General features: G+C 51.4%; 1 protein-coding gene across 1 annotated transcript in view; it reads right to left on the bottom strand.

Moving 5' to 3' along the window:
* Positions 1–13,141, bottom strand: part of LOC114844145 (partitioning defective 3 homolog) — a 116,346-nt gene that overhangs the window by 45,790 nt on the left and 57,415 nt on the right. Inside the window, 5 exon segments of the mRNA XM_029131259.3 lie at positions 1,762–1,932; positions 2,549–2,737; positions 9,948–9,983; positions 11,735–11,863; positions 12,266–12,405. Coding sequence (XP_028987092.1) covers positions 1,762–1,932; positions 2,549–2,737; positions 9,948–9,983; positions 11,735–11,863; positions 12,266–12,405 — 665 coding nt within the window.

Below are 13,141 nucleotides of genomic sequence, written 5' to 3'. Positions count from 1 at the left end.
CAATAAGCGCTGCCACGGACGGGGCTGAGGGAAACCAGGGGCAGAGGCTCCAGACGGGAAGCGGTCCGAGTCCAGATCAGCAAAAAGCACGTGAGCAGCGAAGCAGGAGGTCACATCCTGGCTCCTCCTCAAATGAAAGAAACCCTGCACCACCCGGAATTTACTCAACTAATGAAATCACAGCGACCGGCGCTGAATACAAATGTGTAGACAACAAATCTTGCACAAACTCATTTCTAAGGTCACCATATGCTGCTGCGACTGTCGGCATGTAGCGGCTCTGGACTTTAAATGAGATAGTTAATGAATGGGCCGGCCCGGGGCGGGCGAGCGCCGCGGTAACAGCCAGGGGGCTCGGCTACGCGAGGCGGCGCCGCGGTCGCTGCAGCTCGTGCATATTCAGGCTGATAATTGAGCTCTGAGAAGGTCTCGATCCCGACGGGTGCCAACGGTGATGAGGAAGTCAGCTGCTCCGGGTTCACGGTTTCTATGGGGATGGAGGAAGGAGCGGAGGGGGGGGGGGGCTGCTCATTTATGCAACAGCAAACATTCAAGATTGATTTGAAATTGGCCGTCAAGGGATGAAGGCGCGAGGAGGGAAGGAAATACAGGATGATTTGATCCCATATGTCAGTAAATGTCAGAGCGCAGCGCGGCGCTCATCCTATGCTAATTAGGCCGGTTTGATTTAACCAACATGTGATGGACAGCTGGCTCCTCAGGGGCGGCACAGCTGGATATCACCTACCTGGATCATCAGCCCTCTCATATTAATGGCGATAGCGGTGTTTACAGGGTTACGTAAGTGCATGTGTGCACTGCTGGAGTGGGAGTGTATTAAATTGTTGTTTTCCTCCCCTCGCGGTGCCCTGGACACTATTTCTTATAAATAGCCAGACACTTGGACAGCCTCGGGCCATGCCTCAAGCTCTGCATGTGAAGCAGAGATTGATGAGACTCCCAGAGCTGGAGTGTTTTTCATCCACGCGCTGCCCGTGAAGTCTCACTGCCTTAACGTCGCGCGCACGCGCCTGCTCGCACGCAGGAATGAACGCGTGCATGCATAAAAAGGTGCGCGCACAACGGTGTGTACATGTAGACACAGATACACGCACACAAACACACCTCCAGGCTTAGCTCTGCTTTCAATTACCAGACGGGCCGAGGGGAAATCAAAACTTTGACACAGCAGGTTGGAAAAACAGAGCAGCGAAGCCAGGCTGCGCCGGAGGCGGCGCCGCGCACGGCCGCGCACGGCGCCGCAGACACTGGGCCGACGCGCAGCCTCGCTTTCAAGCGACAAGCAGAGGTGTAGAGAGAATGTAGAAACATGACATTGAGGGGAAGGGAAAAGTTGTGCAGCTCAGTTCACAGCTGTGGTTTTTTCCTCTTCCAGGGGCCTCAGGAGAGCGAGCGTGCGTGGGAGGGGGTGCTGAACTACTTCCTTTTATTTCATGAAACCATTCATTGCCGCTCACAGGGTATTTCCCAGTGGTTGGCTTTGGGCTGTGCAGCAGATTCATCACAGATAGGATCGACTGAAGTGGAGGCTGATGACGCCGCGCCCACAGTCGGATGAGTTCAGTGTCCCTTGCTTCTTAATGAGGTCACAGAGATGCTGGCTTTTGCTTATTGCTGGTACCGGCTTTAGACGAACACTAACTTTTCAACTCTGTAAGTAACGTTTTGCACAGCGTCGAGCCTGCAGCTCAGCTCAGAGGGAAGGGGCACTGATAAGTCCCAGCATGCCCCGGGCCTCACCTCGCCTCGCTTGGCCACCCGCCGGGCCACGATGAGCTGGATCATGCCGCGCTTGTTGCCCTCCGTCGACATGGACTTGCGCAGTGTCTCCATTGCGTCTTGGTTGGTTTTTCCCAACAGCGACTCCCCGTTGACGGCGATCAGCTGGTCGTTCACTCTGAGACGCCCGTCCTGGTCGGACGAGAGACACCCCATGAACGACACGCATCACTTTACTGCTGCTAGCACAGCAAAAGAAACTGTCCCAGAGCTAAGCATTTTACAAAGTGTGAACGCTGAAAAGTTTGATTTCAAGGACAGAAACGAGTAGACTGCATTATTTTATCCACTGCCTCGAGCCAACATGAGCACACGTTTACTTGCATTTGCTGTGAGGCATTAAGAGCATGGTGACCTTTATCTGGTCAGACCAACAGTCTCAGCAGCAGAGCGCTCCCCATGTGTGGCCTGAGAGAGAGATGTGCTTTTAAGACCATTAAAAGGCTGTTGGCTGTGTTTGTATGAAAAGGAAGCGAGATTAAAGACGTGTCAAATAGACTGTGGCACCAAAACACAGCGCGTGTGTGTGTGTGTGTGTGTGTGTGTGTATGGATGCATAACTAAGCTTTTCTTCATAGCCACTGATAAACACAAAACACTTCCCTTCTCTGACTGTGTGTAAAGCACAGGATGACGCTGCAGTGATGCCTTCCTACAGTATCTCAGCCTTATTATAATGACATCTGTTTAAACTGCCAAAATGCAGAACACAATGATTCTAAATGGATGAGACGGATGAGAATGGCACCTTGCAGGCTGCTCCTCCGTTGATGATGGATTTGACAAAGATGCCCAGGTCGGCATGGTTCTCCTTGGACCGGTTCCCTTTGACGCTGACGCCCAAACCCGCTGAGCCCGAGTCACTGAGCGGGATCTCAAAGGTCAGGAACTCTCGCGTCCCGTCTGGAGTCAGAACCAAGTCATCCTCCTCGTTCTTCTGTCGGAGAAGCAACAAAGAGCCACGCGTGTCCATTAGATGTTCCTGAGGCAAGGCGCACGGTAGTAAAAAATATCAGCAGTTGATATAATAAAACCCAGAGCCCCAAAGGACACAATTCACATTTAAACACAGTTACAGGCTCATATAGCTTCATGCATATTTAATAAAACGAAAGGAAAACATTGATGCGTTAATTAAAGCCTGAAGTCGTAGCAGAAAGTCCTTGAGCTCCGTAATGCTCCGTGTTCTCGTGGGGTTGTTCTGGGGCCAAAGTTAAAAGGGACATTCATCTGGCCACTCCAGGTTAATGAAGGTACTTGCATATAAATTGCAGGAGGACAGATAGCGGGGGTGCATCAGATTGGAAGCTCATTAGCTCCATCAGATATGCCGGCGTGAGACAGAGCACTGCTCCTAAGTGTTAAATCAGGCACTTGGCCCAAACAAGCAGGGACCCGTGTGAGCTTCATCAGGCCTCAGGCTCATCGGCTCCAAGCGGTCAGAAACGAACCGGTCTCCAGAGGTTCGACTGGTGACGCGGTCGCCGTGAAACCGCAGCAGCGCCCAGTTAAGAGGCACATGAGCTCCGCCGGGCAGTCAGTGGAGGAAACAACCAGGTTCCTGCAGCCGTCAACGCGCGAAAGGCTTCAAAGGTCACGCTGGTGAGGAGCGTCTTCATAAGAGCTCTGACAGGAGGAAACATGCGAGCAAGAAAACCTGGGTTGACACGCGATGCACCTGGCTGCTGATGCTGTGAATTACACTGCTGCACTTTGCAGTAACCCTGCACCACAGCAGCCTAATTGACAAGCCGAGTGCTCTCTCGCCTCTCCACAACAGGTGCTGCTCTCGCTCCTTCTTCACGTTCCCCCCTCTCTCACCTAAACAATAAAAAGCTATTCTCTCCCGCTTGTTATTTGACAGCTGTCCTCTGAATAGATGGCTGCGTGCACGCTTGCGCCTGGCAATTATTGTGCACGCCTAATGAATTCAATCATCAGGCTCGGTGTCAGCATGTCATTAGCTCCCTTTGTTTGCTGGGAGAGAGATGGAATTACTCTGGGAGGAACGGAGGAGGGGGAAAGGAGGATGGAGGGAGAGGAAGAGGAGGGCGAGAATGTGAGGAGAGAAGATGGATGGAGGCGAGCTCCAGGAGCTCTGTCAGGGTGTGTGCGTGTCACCCAAAGACAAACACAACTAGACTCAATGAAAAACAAAGCAGAAAAACGTGCGACTGAGGAATAATAACCCATCACACAACAGGAATTTAATTATTATGGGACCTTAAGTCCAATTCATTCAGTCTGGAATTAAATTTAAACTAATTAAACAAACAGATTTAATCCTCCTCAACTGCACCGTCACAACAAGAAAATGCAAAACAGGAAACGGAGTCAAACCCATCGATAAAGAAGATGCGGCTCGTGTCATTAAAGACAAATAACGACTAATAATGTCAAGAAAACAAAAAAGAGCATTTGAAGGCAGAGAGTTTAGACTTTAGACTTTACAGTAACTGTGTTTACAGAAAGTCTAAAAACTTGAATTGACCTTTTGTGTAACAACTAGTGAGCAGCAGTAATAAACAGCTGTCAGTGTCTACGCCTGCAGGCCTGAACCTCACCATTAACAACTGCTCTCATCACCATACGGTCCATCACATCAGTCCTTTAGCTGCTGTGTAGGAGCGGCTTCATTGTTTCTGAACAGACTGTTCTCAGATTGGCTGCAGACATAAAAACCACACTGACCCCAGTCTGTTTTCTTTGTCTACGTAACGTAAGCAGTGAAAACACTGAATAACAGGATCCAGAGACGTGTCACTGTGGACTCGTATGTTTTAATTACAATGCATCAAATTCAACCTGCAAACTGTCACCCAATAAATACAGGGTGCGTCTGGAGAAGACATTTGAGCTAATAAAAAAAAAAAATTAATGTTTGCCTCAATTTAGTCAGACCTTTATCTTTGAACACATTTTCAAAAATGTTAGAATGTGACTGAGATAAGAAATGTATTAAAATGCCACAGGCAGAGGACAGAGGAGAGAGAGAGAGAGAGAGGGAGAGAGAGAGGAGCTGAACGGCAGCGAGGAGCAAAAGCATTGATGGACGGGGACAAATAGAGCGAGGGTGAAAAGGCGAGGAGCCGAAAAAGAAAGGGGTGAAAGGAACGAGAGTGCAAGCATGACAATGACAGAGAGAGAGAGAGGGGGGAGGGGGGAGGGGGGAATGAAAAGGCATGAAAGGCACAGAAAGGCATGAATCCATGTGGAACACAAAAGCAGACAGACGCTGCCACCTCTGCCGCTCGGCGCCGCCGTCTCCATCTTTTTTTACCTCCCGGCTTTTGTCACCTGTCTCTTCACAGCCGGCTGCTCTGCACTTCCTTTAAAAACATCTTTGTGCGCTCATTACCTTTTGTTCCCGCTCCGCCTCCACCTCCTTGTGTATGTTTATAATACAGCGCTTAAATTTGAAAGCAATCATCCCTGTGGGTTCGTCTCTAACAAGGTGTCCGGGCGCTGGGAACGTGAGGCGCATGTTTGAGCCGGAGGCGCCGACGCCGCGCTCGGCGCCGTCACGCTGCTGGAACTGGAGCCGCGACTGTCTCACCCACTTGTTCTCTCCAACTTTTGCTTCCCCAAATCCGGCTCATTTGCCTTCTAACCCTGAGCCGCCGCTGCTTTGCACATCTAATGCATATTTAGCACCTCGGTGACTCTACCCAAGGTGCTCCACAAAGCACATCTTTAGCATTAGAAGAAAACAAGCTGGAGCTCTTCCTCTTCCTCTTCCTCGCTCAGGCTTCTCTGCAGTGCAGTGCCTACAATGATTAGTGAGTTGGCGCCGAGCTCAACCTTGGCCAAACAAACCTGTCGATTCGACGGCATCTGGAAAAGTTGCTGGAGGCTTTTTCCTTTAGAGGGTGAGGAGAGAGGGAGCGGGAGCCAGTGGAGGGTGTAATTGGTGGAGGGAAGCCGGGCGTGGAGCGCATTGTCGGCTGCCCACCGGACCTCCATCTATCTCTCCTTATTCGCACTCCTCCTCTAAGCCTCTCTCACTTTCCCTCACCACATTCATCACTCTCTTTCTCATCCGTCCCTATTTTAACCCGTGTGTCATCTACACCACCAGCCAGAACTACGTGGACACACCTTGAGCAGCTGCACCAAGCCTTTGTTCCAGTGGAGGCAGAATCTCCTTGGTTCCACCCCGTCTCTCTACCCCCCAATCATCTCTGCTATTTTCCCCTCTTGCTCTCTCGCACGTCTCGCTGTAGCTCCGTGCTGATAGATCATGAATATCAAATACCTGTGCGGTCGACGGCGCTGAAGCTGGCACAGCATGCAGGGAAGGAGGCAGGCAGGTGTCTGGGCATGTGAGCACAGATAGAGGGAGCGTGTGTCTATAGACGGATGCGTATCGCTACGAACACAACAGCCGACAGCTTCCTCGTGCATCCACCCCTTCATCCACCCCCTACGCGTGAATACATCATGTACAGGAGAAAACCCAAAGGCAACACTACATCCCATTTCTAGCCCCATCCGGCTCTGAGCAACTGAACCAGCAGCTGCTCAGTGGCTTCATGTGCGTGTCTGTACTGAGTGTGGAGCAAAGTTGTGTTTGCGAGTCTGTAAAAAGTGAACGCCTCAGTACAATCGATGTACCTGAGCTCCGCGAGCGCGAGCCGGGCGGCAGCTTGATGCATCGCTTTAATTAAGCCGGGATGCCGGTTCCGCGGACCTCTGATTGACTCGTACGCGTCAGAGCTCGTCCGCTGCCACAGAACACGGGAGCAGCATCGCGCCCGCTGCCACCGGGCCGCAGCCATTAATCACTCAGAGCTAATAACGAAGAGGAAGCGGGCCGGTTCTGTCACACAGGGCGCCGACGGGACCACGCAGGAGCGCCGCTGCTAGCGTAGCATAGCCAACGCGCTAGCCGCAGAGGTCCAGACACCGTCAGAACATCTGGAGCTGATTCCAGGCATGCGGCAGTGACGTGGTCCATGGTTACACCATCATGGCGCTGAAGCACGTCCCGTCCTCTCAGATAAAACCCAGCAGGAGGCAGGACGTGGGCGTGGCCTCGTGTCCGATCTGCTCCGGTTAAAGCATGGAGCAAACGGCTGGAACCCGAAGTCACAGAACCTCTGCTGTGCTCGGAGCGTCTGCTCCGTGGCCCACACATGACTGGCAGCGTGCACGGCCGCGTCAACCCATTAACCCTCGCGGGTGCTGCGAGTCGGCCGCTTCCTAAGAGCCGGCTGCGCTGGGAGCAGAGGAAACGTGCATGTGTGATAGATAGCATCTTGGCACAGTGTTGCCGGAGCATTACTGCTGCCACTGATGATGGCTTTTCAATACAGCGCTGCGGTAATTTTCCATAAGACTGTGTGACTAATGGCGTAAACAATGGAGGCGAATGCTCACGTTATGGGCCCATTATGGAACTATCAGGGCAGCCATGTAAAGACGGATGCCTTTGATCAGCGCCCCATTGTACAACCCAGGTGCAGGGAAGAGGACTGGCATCTTCAAGTGTGCCTCAAGTGTTTGAGAGAGAGAGAGGTGAGGAGAGGAAGTGTAATAAAGAGCAGAACACACGTCCTGTAACAAAGACACAAACAAAACCAGTACAAGCAAATGGAAGAGAACAGACGCAGGCAGAACCCAACACACGCTTTGTTTTTACCAACCACTGGCAAAGCAATGAATTCATTAAACGACTCCCAGCCTATTTGTGCAGCCACCCAAAGTATCTCATTTGCCGCTGATGTCTTTTCTCCCTCGCAGCATAAATGACCCAAGCTGGTGATGTCATGCAGCAGTTACCTCCAGCAGCCACTGGTGCTTCCAGGCTGTCGCGGGCGGCCTCGGAGGCTGGAGGGGAGTCACAGCGTCAGACGAGCAGTTCCTCAACAAAACATGTGCTGCGCTGCACTGGAAATGAGTTAATGAGTGAAAGCAGGAGCCACGGCGTCAGAGCAGAGCGTTCCCCGACTAATGACAGCTTCCAGTGGGCTGCTGCGAAAACGGGCTTGATTTTTGGGTCACTGGACCAATTTCAGGAACTGAGTGCTTTTTCCACTCGAGCCGTTTCATTCCGCCTGCCTCGTAGCCCTCGACGAGCGCTCTCACAGGATGAGTCACGCCGTGCCAACCTCCAGAACCCCAGCCGGGGTGCCAGAGATCCTGCGGCAAAGCAGCTCCGACTCCTCTTCCCGAGCTGCCACCAGCGCTTCACTCAAAACTCCATTATGAAACAGAAAATCAATCAGTAACGAGCTCCACGCCCCGTTTGGCCTCCAACAGATCCGTCCCACGCCCTCAGGAAGGTTTGATCACCTTCACCGGCTTTAAAATCCTTCCCGACCGAAGCACGACACAGCGTTGGGAACCGAGACTTCAAATGTATAAAAGGAGTCAGATGCTGATGCTGCATCAGAACCGGAAACCCATGCTCAGAAATTCAGTATTATTATTATTATTGGAGCATTTTGGGCTGTTACACAATAGAAATGTTCCAATGACATCACTTTAGATTCTGGGAATCAGCCATTTTCACCACTTAATAGAAAACAAGAAAGGGGATCAATAAGAAAACTGCTAATTAGCTGTAATACCTCTCAACATACAAATCTATTTTCATCCACTTCAAAGGTTTCCATTATTTGAGAGTGGAAGCCTGTCCATTAAACGCTACTCTGCATTATCAGGAGCACGCCCAGCGTCTGAAGCCGTCATGCTGCTGCTGCTGCTGTTGGCAGCAAGATGTTTAAAACGCGGCGCCTGGCAACAGATAACATCTGAAGAGAGTCCATTATGGCGGTTGATGTTCCGGGAACGGGTGAGGAGGAGAGGCCCATCTGGAGGTTTGGAGTCGGGGAGGCAGGAAGCGAGGGAGGCGCGGAGGGGGCTGTGCTGCTGTTCCTCCATCCATCACCGCGTCCGCGTGGTCAGATTGACTTTTAGGAAGGTTAACGTCGGAGAAATCCCCATTACAGGTAATTAGAGGTGGCTTTAATTACCGAGCTTAACACTTTTAATTCCCATTATGTTCTCGATACTGTAATAGCCAACAAACACCAAAGCAATTAAAGCCTAAACCGGCCTGTTGGTGGATCCTCGCCACATTACTTATTTATACCCAGGCAGCGGCGTCCTGCGTGGACGTCCCAGCTGCAGACTGATAATCGGCAGAGCGCCGCCATAATGCTCCTCCATGATGAGGAGCGTCTACGCAGCTGGCAGCCACGGCCGCCCATCAAATTAAATGGCCAATTACGCTTCCAATGTGCCACGCAAAGTGTTACCAATTACCTGCGCTGGGCCAGATGTAACCGGAAGGCAGGGCCAGATGTGGAGCCGCGGCGGCGGCGGCAACGCGACGCGCGGGTTCGGGCTTTAAAGGAAAGACGCATGAGCTTCTAACAGCTGCTGAGGCAAAAAAAAAAAACACCTTCAGGTGACGCGTGACGCTCACACTGTACGGAACAGATGGAGAAACTGTACGACAGACTCAGGCCACAGTCCCAAGATTAGAAGCGTTTGCTTACACGGATGCATGACTGCTTATAGATGCGACGCATTAGCCGGGATTTGCTGAATCCTTCTGCTGAGCTTTAGGTCCACGTCGTCAGCGTTTCCATGAGCCTGGCACTGAGACAATCACATCCTGCCTCCCAATGAAATGAAGCGCAAACTAAACAGGCTGTTTGCTATTCAGCTCACATATCAGCGCGAGAGGCCAGACTGACAACCTTATCCACAGCCGGCAAATAAAGCAAACTCCCGTGTGCCTCCACCTTCGCCGTCAAACACAGCTCTGAGGGCTGCATGGAGCAAATTATTCCGCAGCGCAGTCCGAGCAGCCCATACTGATGAACCATGAAATTGTGGTTTGTTAGAGCAACTCTGGATGGATTAAGGCTTGTATTCCTGATTAGCATTAACATGCATGACTAGTGACTTTCACTTTGATTAACCAGCTAGTTTACTACAGACGCCTGCATGCAGCCACACACTATTGTTTTTATCCCAAACGGACGATAACGTTGGTGTTTTTCTCTGTGGGTATTATTAACATTCATGCAACAGGGGAGTTTGGGCTGAGGAGAGCAAGCGGGAGCTGCTAAAGAGGAGCAGGCAGCTTTGGGAAGCGGCTTTAATTGCAGGCCAGCGTTTGAGCGGAGTCTTACCAAATCTCTGGGGCTCTGCATCTGAGGCTCTGCGTTCTAGAAGATGGAAGGGGAACAGAAGAACCAAAGGTAATCAAGTAGATACTTATCAACAGGAACAGTGAACGTGTGCATAAATCCGTGACAGGAGGTGGGTGAGAGAAGGAGCATGCAGGGGGTGAAGGGGAGGAGAAGCCTCGGTGGAGACGGAGGATCGCACCCACTGGAGGCGCAGGTGGAATGAACTCTGACGCGCAGCAGCGTCAGCGCTTCGTGAGCCGCTCTGGATGGTTCGCACTCAGAGTTTGGAACAAATAAAGCATCAAAACATTTTTCATTCATCCCAAAGTGAATCTGAGCGACGACTAAACAGCCAGACGCAGACTTGGATTCCAGGCTCCGTGCCTGATAAGGCTCCTCGCTGCAGTCAGCTATGTTTATTATCTGACACGCTGATTAGTGTCCTATCTCTGCAGCCTGGCTAACGGCGCCAGATAAAGACTGAAGCTGCTCATTCTGTGCACTGGACCCTGAAGTTACATCTCAACTCGTTCTCGGCGTCCTATTCATTCTCTCCAGCTGATAACGGCAGATCAAATGAATCCTGCAGCCTAACTACCAACTCTGCTCTAATCCTAAGATGAGTATCGATCACCGTGGCAGGTTCCCTCATCCGACTTCACCCGTGGCAACAGCCAGCCAATTGCCTCGTCTGCATGGCTCCCTGTGATAATAGTCACCAATCAGCCGTTTGATTGACACTACTTGCTGGCGAATGGATGCTCGTGCCTGTAATGGCCCCGGTGACTGCTGAGGGTGCTAGAAGACACCATTTTCCAACAGAGGAGGGGAGGTGGAGGCTGTTTGCTGCTATAATTCACGTTAGTAGTCGATAAGGCTTGTGTTAAAGCTCGTGGAGCCAGAGAGATAGCAGAGAATCATTGACTGCCACTGTGGCATAAATACCAATGTGATTTAAACCTCGCCCTCAGCCTCCACTTCTCACTCTACCCTCACGTTAAAAAAGCACTTAAGCCTTAATGTTTCGCTGCCTTTCTACCACTTTCTTCCATCTCTTCACACGTATTGATCTTCTACTTCGAGTCCCTTATTTTCTGCAAAGATAATTAAGTGCAACATCTGGCATTGTGTAAAACCACAACCTTGAAGATTGCGAGTGGTTGTCGGAAATGTAACAACTCAATTAGCACCAGTTTGCATGAGTCACTGAAGTTGCAAGCTGCGAGCGGCATCTGCCCGGAAGAGACGGCGGCCGCATCCCAACGCAGCGCACGCCAGTAGCGTGGATGACGCCTGATTGATATTCAACTTAAGTGCAGTTTTCACTCTCCTACAACCTGCCCCGCGTCTCTCCGCTCCCACCATCCATCAATCCAGCGAGTCGGCTCCCAGGTAAAACACAGGCGGAGAGATGGAAACGGAGACGGAGGTGGTTACCCCACGACGTGACAGGAAGGAAGAGCCCTGGTGAATTAGAATGAAGGGAGCAGCAGGACTGACAGATGAACAAAGACAGAGATGGAGTCGGAGCTGGAGGAAAGATGAGGGAAAGGGAGAAGGATGGAGCTACAGCTTTGCTGTGGGGCGGCCGCAGCCTGATAATAGAGAGGAGTGCAGCGATGGAGCGGACAATCAATCTGCATGCTTGGCTAGCGTGATGTGTTAGCAGGGAAATGAGAAGACAACGCGGCCTCGCTGTGGGGATTAACGGCACGGTGACACAACGTAATGGACACTGATGCATGCGCGGAGCGACTGCAGGTCACAGCGACACGGAGCCAACGTACCACTTCTCTGGGAAGGAAGGCGTCCTCCTGGCGTAGGACCAGCAACCCCACGGCGCCGTTCATGGGTGTGGCCCGGAGCAGAGCCACCACCTCCTCCTGGGTCCGTCCGTTCAGGTCCACTCCGTTCACCTGAGCAGGACACAGCAGCTGGGTGAGATGTGAGCAGGTCCACAGAGGAGGAACCTGCGATCGCACCGCGTTGAACAGGGTCACACTGTTGACCAACAGCAGGCGCCTTAGTGCAACACTGAAAGATTTTAATCCAGTTTAGTGGATTGTTTGACGGTTCGTGCAGTAATCCCCAAGATTCAGCGTTGCACACTTTAATCCTTTATGCAAATGTTCTGCACAATACGCCAAAACAATTCATCTGTTGTCCGTGATGATACAGTGTTTTCTTTGATTTCATTCCAGGACGTTTGATTTTAGTCTCGTTAACGGACAACAGGCGTTGACAGGATTAAATGTTATTGTTTGCTACGCGTTGATGGTCACAGTAGAGGCTGCTGCTGCGTCACATGTCACTCTCACCTCCAGCAGCCGGTCTCCTGCCTTGAGGCGGCCATCTTTGATGGCAGCTCCATGAGCCAGGATGTTCTTCACGTAGATCGGTGCAGAGCCGCCGATGGGAACGTCCCGGGATGTGATACTGAAGCCGAGTCCATCTTTATCTGAGGGATTAGAAGTAGGAAGAGCAGGAGGTTAGAGCAGAAGTGACTCCTAGTGGGGCTACAGGTCATGAGTGAAATGGCTTCTTCCAAACAGGCTAAACGTTTCCCATCACAGATGAACTGTTGTTATTGGCCTCAAACACAGAAACGACGACTACGTTGCATCCTGCAGACGGGGAGCTCAAATGGGTTTAAAGACGACTTTGCTGCTGTGGTGACCTTTAACCTTTAGACTCTGCAGGAGCCTCACAGGAGGAGGTTCAGCCTGCTTTGTATTTATTGAAGCCAGGATCTAAGACACAACTGTAGCAAAGTGTTTGCGGTGACTGAGGTCACGGCTCCACCCGGCTCCATCCTGAGCCGCCGCCGCCGTGATCAGGCCTTTGTAAAGTAACTGTGTGTAATGACACCCTGCGTGAACTGTAGCACACAGCTAATATGAGGAGAACGAACGTCGGCGTCGTATCAGAGACGTGGACCTAATCATCGCTGCCTGTGTGCCTGAGCTCAAGCAAAAAAACAACAGAACACAGTGATTCAATTCGGCCTCCTCTGCAAATCCCTGCATTGATGAGCCAATCAAGTTCCCACAGGCAGGCGAGATGCAGCATTACGCTCACCGGTAGAGTTCTGGGTCTAAACAGAGAGGAGGGTCTTTAAAACTGCCATTAGCTTGATTAAGACATACCTAAGCAATTTCCTGTGCAGAATGGGATCCTATGATTGATTGTGAAAC

The sequence above is a fragment of the Betta splendens genome, chromosome 17, assembly GCF_900634795.4.
Source record: "Betta splendens chromosome 17, fBetSpl5.4, whole genome shotgun sequence".
NCBI classification, from domain to species: Eukaryota; Metazoa; Chordata; class Actinopteri; order Anabantiformes; family Osphronemidae; genus Betta; species Betta splendens.
This window is presented reverse-complemented; position numbering and strand designations above follow the sequence as displayed.